General features: G+C 39.8%; 1 protein-coding gene across 2 annotated transcripts in view; it reads right to left on the bottom strand.

Annotated features, from left to right (window-relative positions):
• DIAPH2 (diaphanous related formin 2) overlaps positions 1 to 16,895 on the bottom strand; it is a 5,354,951-nt gene that overhangs the window by 4,782,266 nt on the left and 555,790 nt on the right. For both annotated transcript variants that reach the window (XM_044057628.1, XM_044057629.1), the window contains exon 3: positions 7,412 to 7,588. In XM_044057628.1, coding sequence (XP_043913563.1) covers positions 7,412 to 7,588 — 177 coding nt within the window. The remainder of the gene's footprint in view (positions 1 to 7,411; positions 7,589 to 16,895) is intronic.

Below are 16,895 nucleotides of genomic sequence, written 5' to 3'. Positions count from 1 at the left end.
CTGCCAAAAAAAGCAATTAGTAGAAAGCAGAAATTAAAATCTAAACAAACTACTCTTGAGGTAGTAAATATTATAACAGAGATGAAAAAAAACAGGAAATGTGATCTTTAGAAAAGGGCAGGAGTAAATTACACAGAAGAATGGAAATTATGGGAACAATACATGCAGAAAAATGTTTTGGAGGAGGAACGGTTTATGTATGTTGCTTTGATTATATGGCATATAACAATATACGTAATGTATAACATTTGTAAAAGTAAACTTAATATGGTTTGATTGCTTTTATATAAATTTAAGTTTGCCTATGTCACAAGTGATCATTCAGTAAGTAAGCAATAATGCCCAAATGGTGTGTGTTAATGTGTAAGTAATGCCCACCCAGGGGTGTTATGAGGCCCGCTGCCACAGGCGGAAGGCCTCTTCACCCCTGCCAGGGCGTTAATTACATATTAACACATACCCTGGAGGGCATTATTGCTCTTAGAGAATGGGCTGTCCGTAAAATTGTGTTTTACTTACTTTTTTTTTATTACTATATTCTTTAATATATTTTTGATGTAGAATAGTTATTCCACCTAATGTTTCAAACTTGCTGTACTATATGTTAATGGTGTTGGAGGAAACATTTTACATCTACAATACAACACTTTAAAACAATAACCAGGTACTTTACCTTTTGGTCTGTTACTCCTAAATAGTTTGGTTCACTTGCAGTCACTGGAGATTGAAGTTACTATACAATGACTTGCATTGAATTGCAGCCTTTTATTTCCTTCAGACGATTCATGCTAACGCAAATCCTTTACTTAAGCAACTTTGTAATTTTATAAGAGCAATAATTAAAATCTGTTTGTATTTTAGACCCTTTGTTCCCCCTTTATTTTAGGCTTTATCCAGATTTCTTCAGCTGAAAGGTCCAGACTTATGCAAACTTCTTTATTGCTGCTGGTGCCAGTAGTCTTCTCACTCGCTCTCTCTCAAACACACCGCTGCTTCAGAAAATGCATGCTATCGGAAACCCTGTTATTCTAGCAACCTTCTAAGTTTATAAGAGCAATATTTAAAATCTGTCCCTATTTTCGTGTCTCTGTCCAGATTTCTTGTGCTAAGAGGTTGAGAAGTATTTTTATTTTTTATTTTTTTATTTTACATTTGTTGACTGGTCTTGTCTAACTGGATGCATTTCCATTTTCAGTAGAGGTCCGGGGAGATGAGCTCCAAGACACGATAAAAAACAAATACAAGTACAAACCAAAAAGCAAATATTGTAATAAAAATAGCAAATAATAAAAATAATCAACAATGGTAATGTGCAGTACAGCATAGAGGTTAGCACAGGGTGTGCAAAGAGGACAAGAGTCAAACAGTGCAAATTGAAGGTACAGAGACATCATACAGGTAAAGTCAATAGTAGAGAAATAAAGTTCGTTGTGTAGTGATGTTACTAAGGATTTACTTAAAAATAGGTATGTAAAGAGGATAGAAATAGTGTAAAAAAGGTAGAGATGAGAAAAATATAATAAGAGGGAAGATGTAACAGTGGATAGTAAGCACTGGACAGGCAAAGTCAAGTTTGAGGAGACAGATGACTAGTCTGGTTTGGTACAGGGGCATAGCCAGTATGATTTGAGGTAAAGATTAAGTCTGTTTTTGAAGAGTGTTAAGGAGGTGAGTGAGGAGAGGTCATTAGAGAGAAGATACCAGGATTTACCTGCAGTATTAGAGAAGAGAGAATCCCCAGCCCTGTTATTAGATTTAGAGGTGTGTACAAGAAGTTTGTGTGATGAGCGTAAGGACTTCAGATTTTTATAGGGGGTGATGAGGCTAGATAAAATAGGAGTATTAGAAGGTTTGTAAAGAATGTTGTGGGCAATGGTTAGCTGGTGAAATTTAATCAGGTGTTGTAGTTCTAACCATCCTAGCTGATTTAGATTTATACAATGGTGGGTTCTAAATGGGTTGCCTGTTGCAAATCTTGCAATGTTATTGTAGGACAATTCCAACTTGCTGAAGTTAGTCTTGGATAGATTAGTAAAAATTGGAGAAGCATAAAGGAGTTTGAGATCAAATGAGTGAGAGCTATAGTAGTTTTGGCAGTAGGAGGAAGGATTTAATCCTATAGAGAGTGCCAATTTTTTTGTTGACAGTCTTTATAGTATTGTTGATATGGATGTCGAAGTTCAGATTATTGTCGATGGTGACACCTAGTAGTTTGGTGGTAGAGTCTGGAGATATTATAGTACCACTGGTAGATGTCACAGAGAAATGAAGACGAGAGGACTTTTGAGTAGGAGTGAAGAGGAGGAGTTTGGTTTTCTTTGGGTTCAAAAGAAGGCAACGCTGAATGAACCATTGTTCAACTATGTTGAATACCTTCTGGGTGAGAGAGTGAAGGTCATGGGAGGATGTAGCTGAGCATAATAGTGTGGAGTCATCAGCATATTGTATGCAAGTGGCTTGGGAGATAGCTAGATGAAGGTCATTAATAAATATGGAGAAGAGGATAGGGTCCTAGTATGGACCCCTGAGGGACACCTAAGGTAACGGGTAGATGGGTGGATAGTGTGTTATGCCATAGTACTGCTTGCTGTCATTTGTCAAGGTAGGATTGGAACCATTTTATGGAAAGTGGGTCTAATGACAGAGATTTTAGTATGTTTATGAGAATCTGGTGGTTTACCATGTCAAATGGTTTAGACAGGTCGATAAATAGAGCAGAAGAAAGATTATTCAGGTTTCGTTGCTTAATGTAATCAGTAAAGGAAAGGAGGGCAGTGGTAGTGCTGTGTGAGTGTCTGAAACCATGTTTACAGTTGGAAAGTAAATTGTTTTCAATTAAGTGGTGGAGTAATTGCAAATGGATACATTTCTCCATAATCTTAGCTAAAGGAGAGAGTAGAGCAATGGGGCAATAGTTTGATAGCTCAGTGGAGCGTCCACCTTTATGCAGGGGGATAATATGGGAGACTTTCCATAAGGTAGGGATGTGACCGTCGCTAATAGTTCTATTGATCAGTATGGAAATAGGGTAGGCAATAGCCTTGGATGATAACTGTAGAAATTCAGAAGGCAGTAGGTCTGCAGAAGGAGAGCATGGTTTCAGTTTGGTCGAGAGGTACAGAAATATCTTAACTGGTGCTGCTGCCAGGGGAAAGGTCAATCGCTCTCACTCTGTCACACACACACACACACACACACACACACACACACACACACACACACCCCTACTTTCATGCACGCATTTATACACACACACACACACACACACACACACACACACACACACATGTACACTTGCAAATTTGTTGCGGCAATGGTCTTCTTCTATCTCCTAACAATGAGGCACAGTCTATGTAGTTCTGCCCATGAAAGGTCAGTCAGCACATCTGAATGGGTGGGTTACTAGACCTCTGATCCCCTTGTCACAGCAATGACACCTCAGCACTAGTTGCACTTATTTATGATGCACAATGTGCACATACGTGATTTATGAGAATGACATCTAGCGAGGTCAGATTAATTATTTTTGTCCTCCCAACCAAGTACTGACAATCATAGTTTAGTAGTACACAGACACTGAATGTGATGTGACTAAGCCTCCATACCCCCTTACTCTTATAGGTTCATAGGTTGAGTTGTCAAGCTAATGACCTACTGACCTTTAAAAAAGTAGTATGATTATCCAGACCACATGCTGATTGTTTCTACTTCCTATATACCTATCAAGATTATTTTTGAAGGAAGCTGATGACTGACATTTTCTGATTGTAAGCTGAAGTTTATTCCATAATCCTAGGAGATAACGGCTAAAGGAAATGTTACTTTTTCTATTAATATTATTCATCTTTAGTATTCGATAACAATCTTAGATAACGGCTAAAGGAAATGTTACTTTTTCTATTAATATTATTCATCTTTAGTATTAGATAACAATCTTAGATAACGGGTAAAGGAAATGTTACTTTTTCTATTAATATTCTTCATCTTTAGTATTAGATAACAATCTTAGATAACGGCTAAAGGAAATGTTACTTTTTCTATTAATATTATTCATCTTTAGTATTAGATAACAATCTTAGATAACGGCTAAAGGAAATGTTACTTTTTCTATTAATATTATTCATCTTTAGTATTAGATAATCTTAGATAACGGCTAAAGGAAATGTTACTTTTTCTATTAATATTATTCATCTTTAGTATTAGATAACTGAATCTTTTGCTTGCTCCCAGCAGTGAAGGCCAGTCATGCATTCAGATTTACAATTTTAATTCCAGACAGATTTTCACACAGTACTGTACCAGACAATGCATTACAGATCAGGAAGAGGCTATATATATATAACTAACCGTTAGAAAATGGAATATAACGGTTCCAGAAGCCTTTCTGAATTGGTCTTCCAGCTCTATCATTCTCCTAAGCAAGGAACTGTATTGTTTTATCAAGTATTTTAATGTAGCTTGTCTAAAAGATATAAAACACCCCATTATATTAAATAATGTATTGGATTGGCAAGGTATAAAGTGGTACATTGATCTTGCCAAAGTGACCAGACATGCCTTTTAGAATTTGACTGGTTACAGAACAAGCATTTCTAGCTCTGTATTCCCTTTAGAAGTGAGTTATGGCCTATGCTTGCCTGACTCTTTCAGTGTATGTTGGCCACAGTTTATACTATTGTCTTCTATTACCTTTGGATCTTTAATGATGGCCTTTTATTTTCACTCATAATTTATATTATTTTTTGCCATGTCTCATGTTGCTTCACTCAGTGGCATTAACACTAGGGCAATTACTGCTGAACTAAACATGTATTTTTGTACACCATCTTAGAAAACTCACATATTTTCTTGAAGTAATTATGCTAATCGGTTTGCAATTATTATCACATTTGATTATCTATAGCCAACTTTCTATTGCATCAATACAGTGCTGCTGTGGGCTACCACTAATTATCCCTGTTGGGATGGACAAGTAAACCTCCAGCTTAACTTGCTACATCCTGTTGCTTAATCATGTTTTTATCCATTGAATTACTTATGGGTTGACATTTACTGCCCTTAATTTATTAGTTTCCCTTATTAAGAATAGTGTCATAAGTTTTTAAGCATTATGCACTGTGAGCCCTTCATCAAGTGCCTTTACCTCTTCAATGAATAGGTTTTGCAAGCTATTTTAAGCCTAGCCAGTTTCCCTTCATGTACTCAAATTAACCAATCCCATTTGGTTAGAGACTGGCCTTACCCATCCCATGGGCAATACTTGTATATTACCCCCAGTGAGAATAACTGGGATTATGCCATAGATAATTTGAAGGGACTCATGCATGGGATAAAACATTTAGGAGCTGCCTTTGTCCATTGGTAGTACAGGGAGCATTCCTGGGGTAAGTTTTCAGTTTCCAATCCATAGATTCAAGTTGCACTTGTATATGGACAGGGATGAACTTTGTTCTATGTGGATGGGGAGTCTGTTCCAGAGCAGCGGTATCCTCTGCAAAATATCTCTCTCTCAGTACTGTTACGCTGATGTTGCAGAAGTGGTTTCGCTCTCTAGACTAAGTATTTCTGATGCCAGCTGACTTGCTGAGGTTTAGTAAATCTATGAGTACTGAGTCGGAGGATGCCTTGTATGCCAGACACAGGTCACCTCTTAGGAGTCTATAGGATACCAAATATAGCAACAGGGCTTTGTGCCGGTCCATGTAGGACATGTTGTTTAGGCCTTCTATCCTTTTTGTAAGGTATCTCTGTATGTGTTCCAGTTGTTGCATGTGTCTGGACAAATACATGCTGAAGGCAGTCTTATATTCAATGACTGGCCTAATGTGGGCCAAGTAAAGCGGAACAATGACATCCCTAGCTCTAGTCACTATTCCTCTGTTTATAAGCCATGCAATATACAGAAGGACTTTCTGATAATAGACACATGCTAGTCAATGTCTACATAAGTTCCCAATGCCACAAGATTCAGCAAAAGGAGGTATATACTGGAATCTATGATGTGCATTTTGAACCACATTTTGACAACACTTTGACATTAAAATACTCTAAACAGGAAAGCAGTGAATCTCCTCTCTATGACACCATACCCTTAGCCACTGACTGAATACCAATGTTTTGTTACAATACTCAGGTGCCACATGAGGTGATGAGAAGACTTCTAAGCAGGTGTAATTTTCCTGTGCTTGTTAGGATGTTTGATAATCCCACCCCCATCCTATTGCACATGTGAGAGGAAGGACTTCAAGTCTGATTGCAGTATGAACAATGGCCATGTCATAGTTGCCTTTAATTAGAGCTGAGGTCCCTAATTATGGCCCCAGGTAGACAAGATACGGTCAGAAACTTTTTTTACACTGACCAGTGATATACGCACCTATTTAGCATACAGTTGAGTCACCAATTAATAGGATATTTGGGGTTACCAGGTTACAATGCCTGCATTATCAATACTTGTTGTGGCCACATCATTTTCATTGGCACTGTTTCCTAGGGTATCATAATGCAAATGTAATCCATGCCATCATGTAAAGGGACTATGGGGCTTGGCATAGATGACCAGACATCACTCCCAGTCATGCCTTGAAACATCTGGTACTGTCTGTAAATTCTGTGTGCTAGATAGGAGTTACCTACTACCAATATTATAGCTGCACTACAAGGATGTACAGCTGAATGTATATTGCTGTATTTTTACACCTGCTGCTCTAGTTGGTCCTCTTTCTATAGCCCCCACCCCTTTCATCTAATTTCCACATATCCAAAATGTCTCCTTTCTATATTGCGCACCCCCCACCCCCTTCTGCAAATTCCTGGATACACCACTGAAGTTGTATAGGTTACAGATGCACAGATTAGTACTAGATGACCAGAGAGAGAGAGAGAGGTTGCATATTCCTCTAGTTTTGTAATGTCCTTTTAGTTCTGATTGAAAATTGGGATAACAGGAATGATCTTTACGAAAAGAAGGAAGTATCCCAAGCCTGAAATAGTATGAATGGTGGACAGATTTTTAGAGGGGAGACCATATTCTAGTTGAGCCAGTAAGATACCTTTACCTATAACAGTCCTTCAGGATCTGTAAAGAAAATAGGAGATCCTATTATCCTTGAATAGGATACAGTTGTTTTATTTTTATTATTTTATATAAATTAAAAAGTATTCCATGAAAACACAAACTTAGCATCAAATACGAGAAACTGAGAAATATGGGTCAGATAAAGTGGTAAGAATTAACTTTAACCACGTAGCACAGAAGCATGAAACAAAATGAAGTGAAAATGTTTAAAGTACACACAAGGTGTCAAATGTGTAGTTCAGCTTCAAATATCCTTTACAAAGATAAGAAAAACATCTTGCTTACAGGTTAGCATTAACAGCACAGCAGTGACTATAGAAAGCAAACTCTTACCATCATCTTTTCAAAAAGGTCGATGATCTCCTTTTCTGAAAGATTCAGTGAGCATTCCTCATACAAAGGCTGTGGCACAGGCATTTCGCTCAAAGGGGCACCGGAATCTGTAGGGTGCTGGATGACAGGCTTCTCCTTTTTCACAGTCGATTTCCGAAAACTTGTCAATCTGTCACGCTGAAATGGAAAAGTGATACCATTTCTTCTTAGGTTTTATCTTACAAGAAGCACAGCTACACAAAAATGGAGTGTATTTCATAAAAAGAATACACCTTCAGAATTAACTCATACTTCATGTTGTACTGCATACTGTATACGTCAAGTATTCAAACAGAATGCTAACTAAACAAACAGTGCACAAACTTGTTTAACAGTAATCTCAAAAAAAAAAAAACACCAGTACGTATTTATGCTTTCTGGTGTCAGTGAATATATACTTAGCATAATTATTGACTGGAGATTTAGTTGTGGGTTGTATCACGCTTAACTTTAATTAGTGGTGGGTTGTATCACGCTTAACTTTATCTGAATTAGCCATGTAAAAAAGCACATTTTAATTTCTGCTGCTCATGCAATAGAACCAGGAATTCAGGGTCTTCACTGGTTCACTTTCTGCAGCAGCCACTCAGCATGAGTTATGGTTATCTATTAGGTATACAAATATTAGCAAAGTGAACACTTCAGACAAAGCATTCTTTCATAATCCTACAGACACTAACCATACAAGTAAGAGAAAACAACACTTTTTGTTATTGTTTTTAATTCAGGCATTCTTATGGTTAATGCTAGAAGTGAAGCAGTTCCAAAAACGTAATTGATATACAGCCCAGAAATTAAAAAGAGGCAGCCCACTTTTGACAGTAAAATGAATTTTCCACAACAAGTACATGAATATTAACAACCGTTTAGCTTGGATGCTTGAAAAAAAATTGCATGTGTTTTTACCCTGAATAAACAAACTTTAATTTGATTTGAACACTGGCAATCACTTTCGTTTTCTTAACTGGCTAGACAGCAGTTATTAATCAAAAGTAAGTGGATTTTATGGATAATGAGTGGGATTCATAAACTTAAATGGCACAGTGCAATCTAGTTCAAGTCCCTTACACTAATCCATGCTGGTGGCAGAGACCCACAGCAGTTTGTAAACCATTACATCACTACTAAGGTACACTGCCAAGCAGCATAAGAAATTCCCATCAGTATACTCTGTCAGGTTTTGTGCCAGCTTTTACAGCACAACGGAGAGCTAAAGAATGTTCTACTTTGTTACAAATGGAAAATGCATCACTTATGAAGCAGCAGTGTCAGTTATAACTCATTCACTCCAAAAGAGCTCAGGAAGTTTGCACTGTAACGTTCAATGGGCGGAGCCTAAGCCTTTTGACAGAATCAAATTATGACCTCACATTTCAAACAAACGTCCTTATCTCTGGAACTATAGGGGTTATGAATGAAGTATAAATGGCAAACTCTTCAGCACAAACTATTTTTATACAGATAGTATTCTCATGGTCAAAGAAGACAGTTTCTATGGTTCCCTAGAATAACATATTTAGTAAGTACGGTGACACTAAATGTACACTGTCTTTTGGCACAGATGACGGTTCATAGGTTCATACTAGGCTATCTGCCCTGGGGCATTTACAAGCCTAGCCCGAGTGTGTTTGGCTTTCGCCACCCTTACTTAAAATTGAGTTTGCTATGCCCTATTTAAGGTTAGTTTACTGAGCCTCTGTCTAGCAGAGGCACAGAAGTAATCCCCGGAGTGAATCTACGATCTCCCATTCACTCAAGATTCCTCTTGAAGAGAGTCAGTGAGGTGCTCTGCCTAACATGGATTGGTATTCTATTCCAAAGTGAAGGGAGCCTCTGTGTTATGAATCTGTCCCTCCAGCACGTTCTATTTACCTCTGTGTTGAGGTTCAAATCCCTCGAGCGCGTGGTTCTAAGGGATTTGGATTTTCTGAGGTGGAGCATGTCCATTAATTCTGGGTTAGACATAGCTTTGTATGTCCGGCATAGATCGCCTCGAAGTAGGCGGTATGCGACTAAGTAAAGTTGGAGTTTCTTTAACCTGGCAGGATATGGCATCTGCTCGAGTCCCTTGATCCTCTTTGTGAGGTACTTCTGGGGTCTTTCCAGCTGCTGCAGGTGGCGGTGTAGGTACATCCCAAAAGGGGCATTGTATTCTATGATGGGTCTGATGAGGGATGAATAGAGGGGCACTATTACCTCCCCTGATCTGGATGTGAATCCTTTAGTGATAAGGTGGGCTATGTAGAAGGTCTTTCTAACCACTTTGGCAAAGTGGTTGTCAAAGGAGAGATTGCTATCAACTTGGGTCCCCAGATCCCTAATTACATCTTCTGTATTTAATGGGTTTCCACCTACATGGTAGTTTGTGGGCACTTTAATTTTGCCAAAGGGTATGACTATACACTTCTTGGCATTCAGCTTTAGGCCATGGCTCTGGCACCAGTTATCCGTCTTTGTGGGACCTTTTTGAAGGATGTTCGTGTCAGCTGGAGAGTCAATAATGGCTCCCAGCTTGCAGTCATCAGCGAACTTAGTCAGCCATAGTCCTCCCATGCTGGCCTGTACCTCAGAAAAGTAAATGCCGAACAAGAGAGGTCCCAGGACCGAGCCCTGTGGAACACCACTTGTGACCGGTTTCGAGTCAGACATGACTCTGGCAATTCTGACTCTATGGGTTCTGTCTTTGAGCCAGTTAGCCACCCATCTTGTGACATAGGGGTTTATGTTTAAGCTGGATAGCTTATCTATGATGCCTGAGTGGGGTATTGTGTCAAATGCCTTTGCGAGGTCCAGACAGGCCGTGTGGACTACCTTCCCTTCATCTATGGCCTTGGTGACTGTTTCGAAGTCGTCAACCAGGTTCAAGAGGCAGGATCTGCCCTTGACAAAGCCGAATCGAGTACGATCCAATGTCTGTAGGTCCCCAATGTCTTTGTTTATGCGTTCCATGATGATCCTTCTCCATGGCTTTGCAAATATGGCTAGTCAGGCTTATGGGGCGATAGTTACCAGGGTCTGTTGAGGCACCACCTTTGTGAAGCGGGACCACTGTTGCTGTACACCATTCTTTGGGTACATATCCCGTAGTCAGGCTGAGATTGTACAGCATTTTTATGTGTGGGTTTAGTTCTTCTTGGAGTTCGTGTAGGACGCAACCCGGGACACCGTCTGGTCCCATTGAGGCAGTGTTTTTTGCCTTGGAAAGGGCGGCCTTCACCTGGACATCTGAGATGTTTGGGAGGCTGCACTCTACTGGGATAGATATTTGTTCTTTAGGGGGGGAGAAGTTTGCACTGAACCTGTCTGCCAGGATGTTGGCAATGTCTGTGGGTTCAGTGTATTTTTTGTCATTTAGAATCAACTCTGAACATACCTGGGAGTTGCATCCCAGGTTCCTAACATAGCTAAAGAAGGCCTTGTGATTGTCTTTTGTGTCCTGTGCAATTTTTCTTTCGAAACTGGCCTTGGAGGATTTTATGAGGGATCGTAATTTTTTGCTAGCACTGATCAGAGATGCCTTCCCTTTTAGGGATTTTGCTCTATCATGTAGTAGCTTCCTCCTTCTGTTGTACTAACTTATTTATGGCTGGGGTCCACCAGACTGGACGCCTGCCTTTGGACGCTTGGGGCTTGGTTTTGTTTGGGATAGCATGGTCCATGCACTCCTGGAGGTGTCCATAGAATGCGTTTATATAGGATTTTGTGGTTTGGGCCGTAGTTTCCACCAATCCTGGGGCCTTGAAGGTTTCCACTTCAGATTTGAGAAGTGTGAGGTTTGCTTTTGAGAAGTTCTTCATTGTGGTTTTCTGGGCTGGGGGTGGGGTCGGGTTTTGGATATCCAGTGAAATTAATTTATGGTCTGATCTTACCAATGAGGGGAGTACCTCTGGTGTGGAGCATAGGGTCCCCTTGTTGGTGATGATCAGGTCCAGTACGTTTTCCCCTCTTGTGGGAATTTTGACCAGTTGTTCCATAGCATTTGAGTTTATGAATTCCAGGAACCTTTGGGCTAGGGTGTTGGGGCTTGAGTAATGCTCCCAGTCAATGTTAGGGTAGTTGAAGTCACATAATATAATGGTGTTTGGAGAGATCTTCGTGTTCTCCAGTGTTTTCAGGAAAGCCGAGTGGGATTCCTGATTTTGAGATGGTGGTCTGTAGCATGCTATAAACTGAAATGGAGTTTTGCCCACTGTTAGTTGCACATGGATGGTTTCTGATGCTTCGTGCAATGCTACTAATCTGGAGGTGTGGGTATCCTTGATAAATATAGATACTCCCCCTCCTTTTGTGATTCGGTCTGGGTTTTGGGGCCAAAAAGCATGGTATGAGGTATAACCTGGTAGTGCTGGGGTGCTCTCTGGAGCTTTGAACCAGGTTTCTGTCACTGCACAAATATGGATGTTCTCCATACTGAGGAGAGATTTGAGTGCATGCATTTTGAGGTTTAGACTTCTGGCGTTTAGCAGCATTACCCTTAGTTTCTTGTTAGTGTTTTCTAAGGAGGTGGGGGTTTGACTTTTGAGCCTTGCCTAAAAAAGGCACTATAGGGGTGGCAAGCCCAGGGGAGACAGGTGCAAGCCATCCCTTGCGAAGCAACGTGGCTTGTCAAGCATGTCTTCCCAGGCTGACAGACACCGGATCCCCTTTAATGACACCAAAATTTTAGCCAATTATTAAAATTGATCATTTTGTCTTTATATTGTGGCATCATTCTAGGTGAGGGTAAGATGCTGCTCAAGGTCAGAGTCATATCGGCCTGGGCTACATGATCGGAGAGCTCCTTTATGTTTCTTTTCATGTAGTCGAGGGAGGTACGTCTCAGGTCTTTCACACCAGCGTGTACTATGACAGAGTCAACTTTTCCTGGCTTTGAAGTCAATTCCGTACCCCCACCACCACCACCATCATCATCCACCTCTTCCACCCCCACCCCCATTTTCTACATAGGGCTGGGGTGTCACGTCAGCTGTTGCCATCTTCAATGCTACACTCCTGCCTTTGACAGTCAGCTGGTTGCAGCCACTCTGTCTAGTTTTGACCTCTTCATTTAGACTTCCTTCTTCTCAACCACCCCTCCCAGACATTTAAAGCCGTTACCCTGTTCCACTATTTCCCTTCCATCTCAATTTTCAGCTTCTTCCGATTTCCCTCATTTGTTATTACAGTTCTCGTATCTACTCCATTTCATCCAGTGCGCCTTCAGTTTACATGCCATTCTTCTATCATTTGCAGTTCTTCACAGTCTACCCGTAATACAACATCATCTGTATATGGCAGCTTTGTTATATTGGTCCCCTCAGACCTATTTGCTAATACAGTCCATCACCAGTATGAACAGCAGTAGGTTCAGAGATGATCCCCAATGCGCGCCCACTCCCACTGGAAACACTTTGAGAGTCCAAATACTGTTCGTACTTGTGTCTTTGGGTCCTTGTACATAGTCTGCATTAATTATGTTAATGTTTTTGGGACATTCAACCATTGCAGGACTGTCCAAATATGATTTATTGTGACTTTTGCACATCTCTAGCTTTTTCTCAGCTGTATCATTGCAAATATCAGGCCATTTGTGCTGGATACTGATCTGAATCTGAAGTGCACATCTCCCATCACACCTTTTCCTACTCTGCACATTCATTTATCAGTCCCCCTCTCCTTAATATTCATGCAGTGAGACAGGAGATTGACTCCTCTAACTGCCTACAGTTATGAATGCCCCTTTTGTTCTTGTACACTGGCACTATAATGATGGTTCAACAGTCATCTGGGATATACTCCTTCAGTCCATACTGCTATAGATACCCTGGAGAGCCTTTTATCCCTAACTCACCCATCATACCGATAATACCCACTGTGACAGCATCTGAGCCTACTTCTTTCCCCGACTTCAACTTCCTTAAGCACTGTTCGCTCTTCTATACTGGTCTCCTCTTATTTCATTGTATAGGCTATATCTGGGGTAGTACAGCTTCTATGACATCTTCTTCATTCAGGAGCTACTGGAAGTACTTCTTCCATCTGCATTTGATGTCAAGTGACCTAATGCTCAGGGTGTTGCTGACATTCCTTATGAATGAGGTCTGATGAGTATCTTTACCTTTCAGTCTTTGCTTTGCAACCTAATAGACTTTGTATAATTTGTCGAGTCCCTTTCCAGAAGCAGGTAGAGTGCCTCTGATGCCTTGCCCGTTGCTACTGTACCTGCTCTCTCAGCCTGAATTAGCCAGCTAGTATTCCTTATTAGCCTGTTCCACCTTTTCTCCCACTTTATCCTGCACTACTCCTTTCTTTGGATGACTTCTAGATTCCATCACAAGCTTTCCTCATCTACCTTTACTTCCATACCTGGCTAGGCCACATATCTGTTGTACAGTCCTCATACATGCTGTTTTGAGGCACGGCCATTTTTTTCCCCAGCTCTGCTTACTTCCCCTTCTCCCTAAGGTGCCTGTCAAAGAAGGTAAGAGACGGCATTAAACTGAGAGAAATAACTGCTGATGCAATACCCTGATCCGTTGCAGAAGGTGGGAAAAAGGTTAATAAAGACGACAATGATTTTCACCATCTAGATGCATTTTAAATTCATCTTAGCTCCTTATTTTTTTATTTCTGCGCTTCTACCACACTGCATACACTTTACTTTCTAACATTAGTGTCACGACATTATTGTACAACAATTTCCTATACTACAACTTGTACATATAAGTATCTAAGAAACAAATCATAGATAATACAAGATAACCATGCGGCCATTAATACCTTGTCAGTGCCCACTCTTAGGCCTTACATTTTTAAGGAACTATAAGGCAGTCATATCTGGGGTGACTTTATGAATACCCAGCCATTTAATTCTTTCTTAAAAGAAGATGCTGTAAGAAGAGAAGGTTGTAGGTTCTATTCCAACACCTGACAGATCGATCAATATTCCAGTGCTGACACTGCAGTGTGGATAACGGGGTGCTGCACTCGAGTGTACCATCCTTCAGATGACATGTTAATCTATGGCCTCATCTGCCTAAGCTAGTGGTACCTCACATGGATGTAAAAGATCCCATGCCACCCATCATAAAGGGTAGGAGACGTCCTGCTACATTCTTGCCAAATTTCCCTTAGTCAGTATGAAAACCAACTCAAGTCTCCATTAAAGAAAGGCACCTGGCCTAATGGTACTAACCTAGTCAAAGTGCAAATAAAAAATAAATAAACAGTATGTTACCCTTTTCTCTGATTATTAGCTTTTAAATCACCTAAAAGTATATGTGCTTTAAAATTAACTACCAGTTAACAACCATCTCCCACAGCAATAACCTGTTATATGTTGATTAAGCCTTTCATACAGTCAGTCTTCGGAGACATATTTGTAAAGGTTACACAGAGGAACACCTGAGTACTACATCACTCCATATAGTCTGACCGCAATGAATTACACTCCCTGCAATGAATAGGTATCCTTAGCATGGGCAGCTATCCCAGGGCTACAGTGAGAAAGGAAATCTCATATTTGAGCAACTTGGAAAACTAACATTTCATTGTTATTGATATGGGTTTAGGATGGTGTAACAAATTCCTAAACAACTCAAGGAAGGAAGGAAGCAACTGGAACACTTCCAGAAGACAGAGGGCAGACTGAAAAAAGTTATTGTAAATAAGGCCCTCAGTTTGCATGCCTGCCATGTATTCTGGTATTACCAACGAGGGAACAATGCCCTCAGATTTACAGCAAGCACATTAATGGGGCCAACTACATTCAGTGCAGTTTAAAAAATCCTATGCACTTTGTTTTTCTCAGCACACATTTATTATTTTCCAAAAAGTTCATACATCCATAATGGTCTGTTACAGCATTATGATGTCTTTAAAAGAACTGTTAACATATAAAAAGCAGACAAAGGAAACAATATGCCTCATAAAAGTAAAGTCAGATTTCTTAGACTGTCACTAAATTAAAATATAAATAGGTGTATTAACATATAAATAGGAGGATTATTTGCATAACGGAACAGCACATACAGTCATGCATACAGCAAATGTTTCAGCAAAGTATGTGCATTATCCAGACAGAAAATCCAGTGTCTTGGTTTAATACACTTTATTTTGAAGCCGTTTAGTCCTCAGCAAACCAGATTACATGGCTATCATATTGTGACACTAATAACTTAAACACCACCCACATCTTACAATTTTTTTTTTGAGAGAAAAAAATTACTTTTTTTTTTTTTTTTGAGATTTTTGCAATATTATTCATTAAAGTTGACAGATTTTTCATGGCCTTTCATATGTTTATATTTAGTTCGATCTTTGTCACTATCATTTTTTAAACCTGTGTTATTTAGTAGTATCCCACAATCCTAATAGACGCATGAAGAGTGATGTACTAATCCAAATTCAAATGTTATGTTAATAAAGTGCCCAGATTTTTTTTGCTTGGCTCATCTAGTTTACAAGTGCCTTTGTACCCATTTTCAACGTCTGTAGGTTGAAAGATGCTTATTATGTTTAACAACGTTTAAACACTCCATTTGCAGAAGCAAACATGGGCTGATAATGGCCTGAGACGAGAAGTACTGCCTGTGTTTTGAGATGAGATGCTACAGAAAGATATGAGGAAGCCTTTTATGAAGACAAACGCACTTACCATTGTTGCTGGATCAAATAAAAGAGGTTTACTGTCGTTACTTGCTGCTCTGGTGTTACTTTAAGTTTTCTTTGTACAATTTCATGGGAACATGGATACCTTTTTGCTACATATTTGGATTTCAAGACTTGCACTGGGGGCTGGCAGATAAGAAATGCAAAGGTCTGTTTAAGGGACAGTCAACATTTCTTAAGCATAGTTGACACAACACAGTATAATACAAGACCAAGGGGAGAGCACATATAAAGTAGGGAAAGGGATTTCTAGGATGAATTAATGATTAGTATACAGAGAAAGAATGCAGTCTCTTGTTAACTAAACAAAGGAGCTTTCTGGACATTGTCATTCACTGCTACACACAGATGGCAAAGATCTTGTAGCAGAAGCTTCCCTGTAATAAATCAGTACTATGTATGTACACACATCTCTCGGACAGAACTTAAAAAATATGATGGTACTTTCTTGACACCTGATCCAACCTTTTGGGATTCTTTTCCTCCGCATTGTACAAAACGTCAGATGTCTGTGTTGGCCCAAGCATTAAGTACTGTGTTCTCCAGCTTGTGAAACCTAGATAGGTAGGACTTTCTACTAGGACAGCAATCAATTTGAGTGTGTGTGTTCATTCATCTATCAGCCTGGTAATAATTTTCCTCCAGACACTGGACCCAAACCAATTTGCTTTAATCAAGGGCAGGCCATGCCTACGCAACCTACTAGACTTCATTAAGAAAGTCAGCAAAGCAATGGATGAGGGCAAAATGGTTCACACTGTTTACCTTGACCTGGCCATGGCATTTGACACAATAC

The sequence above is a fragment of the Protopterus annectens genome, chromosome 15.part0 (genome assembly GCF_019279795.1).
Source record: "Protopterus annectens isolate FY-2018-M chromosome 15.part0, PAN1.0, whole genome shotgun sequence".
NCBI lineage: Eukaryota > Metazoa > Chordata > Ceratodontiformes > Protopteridae > Protopterus > Protopterus annectens.
This window is presented reverse-complemented; position numbering and strand designations above follow the sequence as displayed.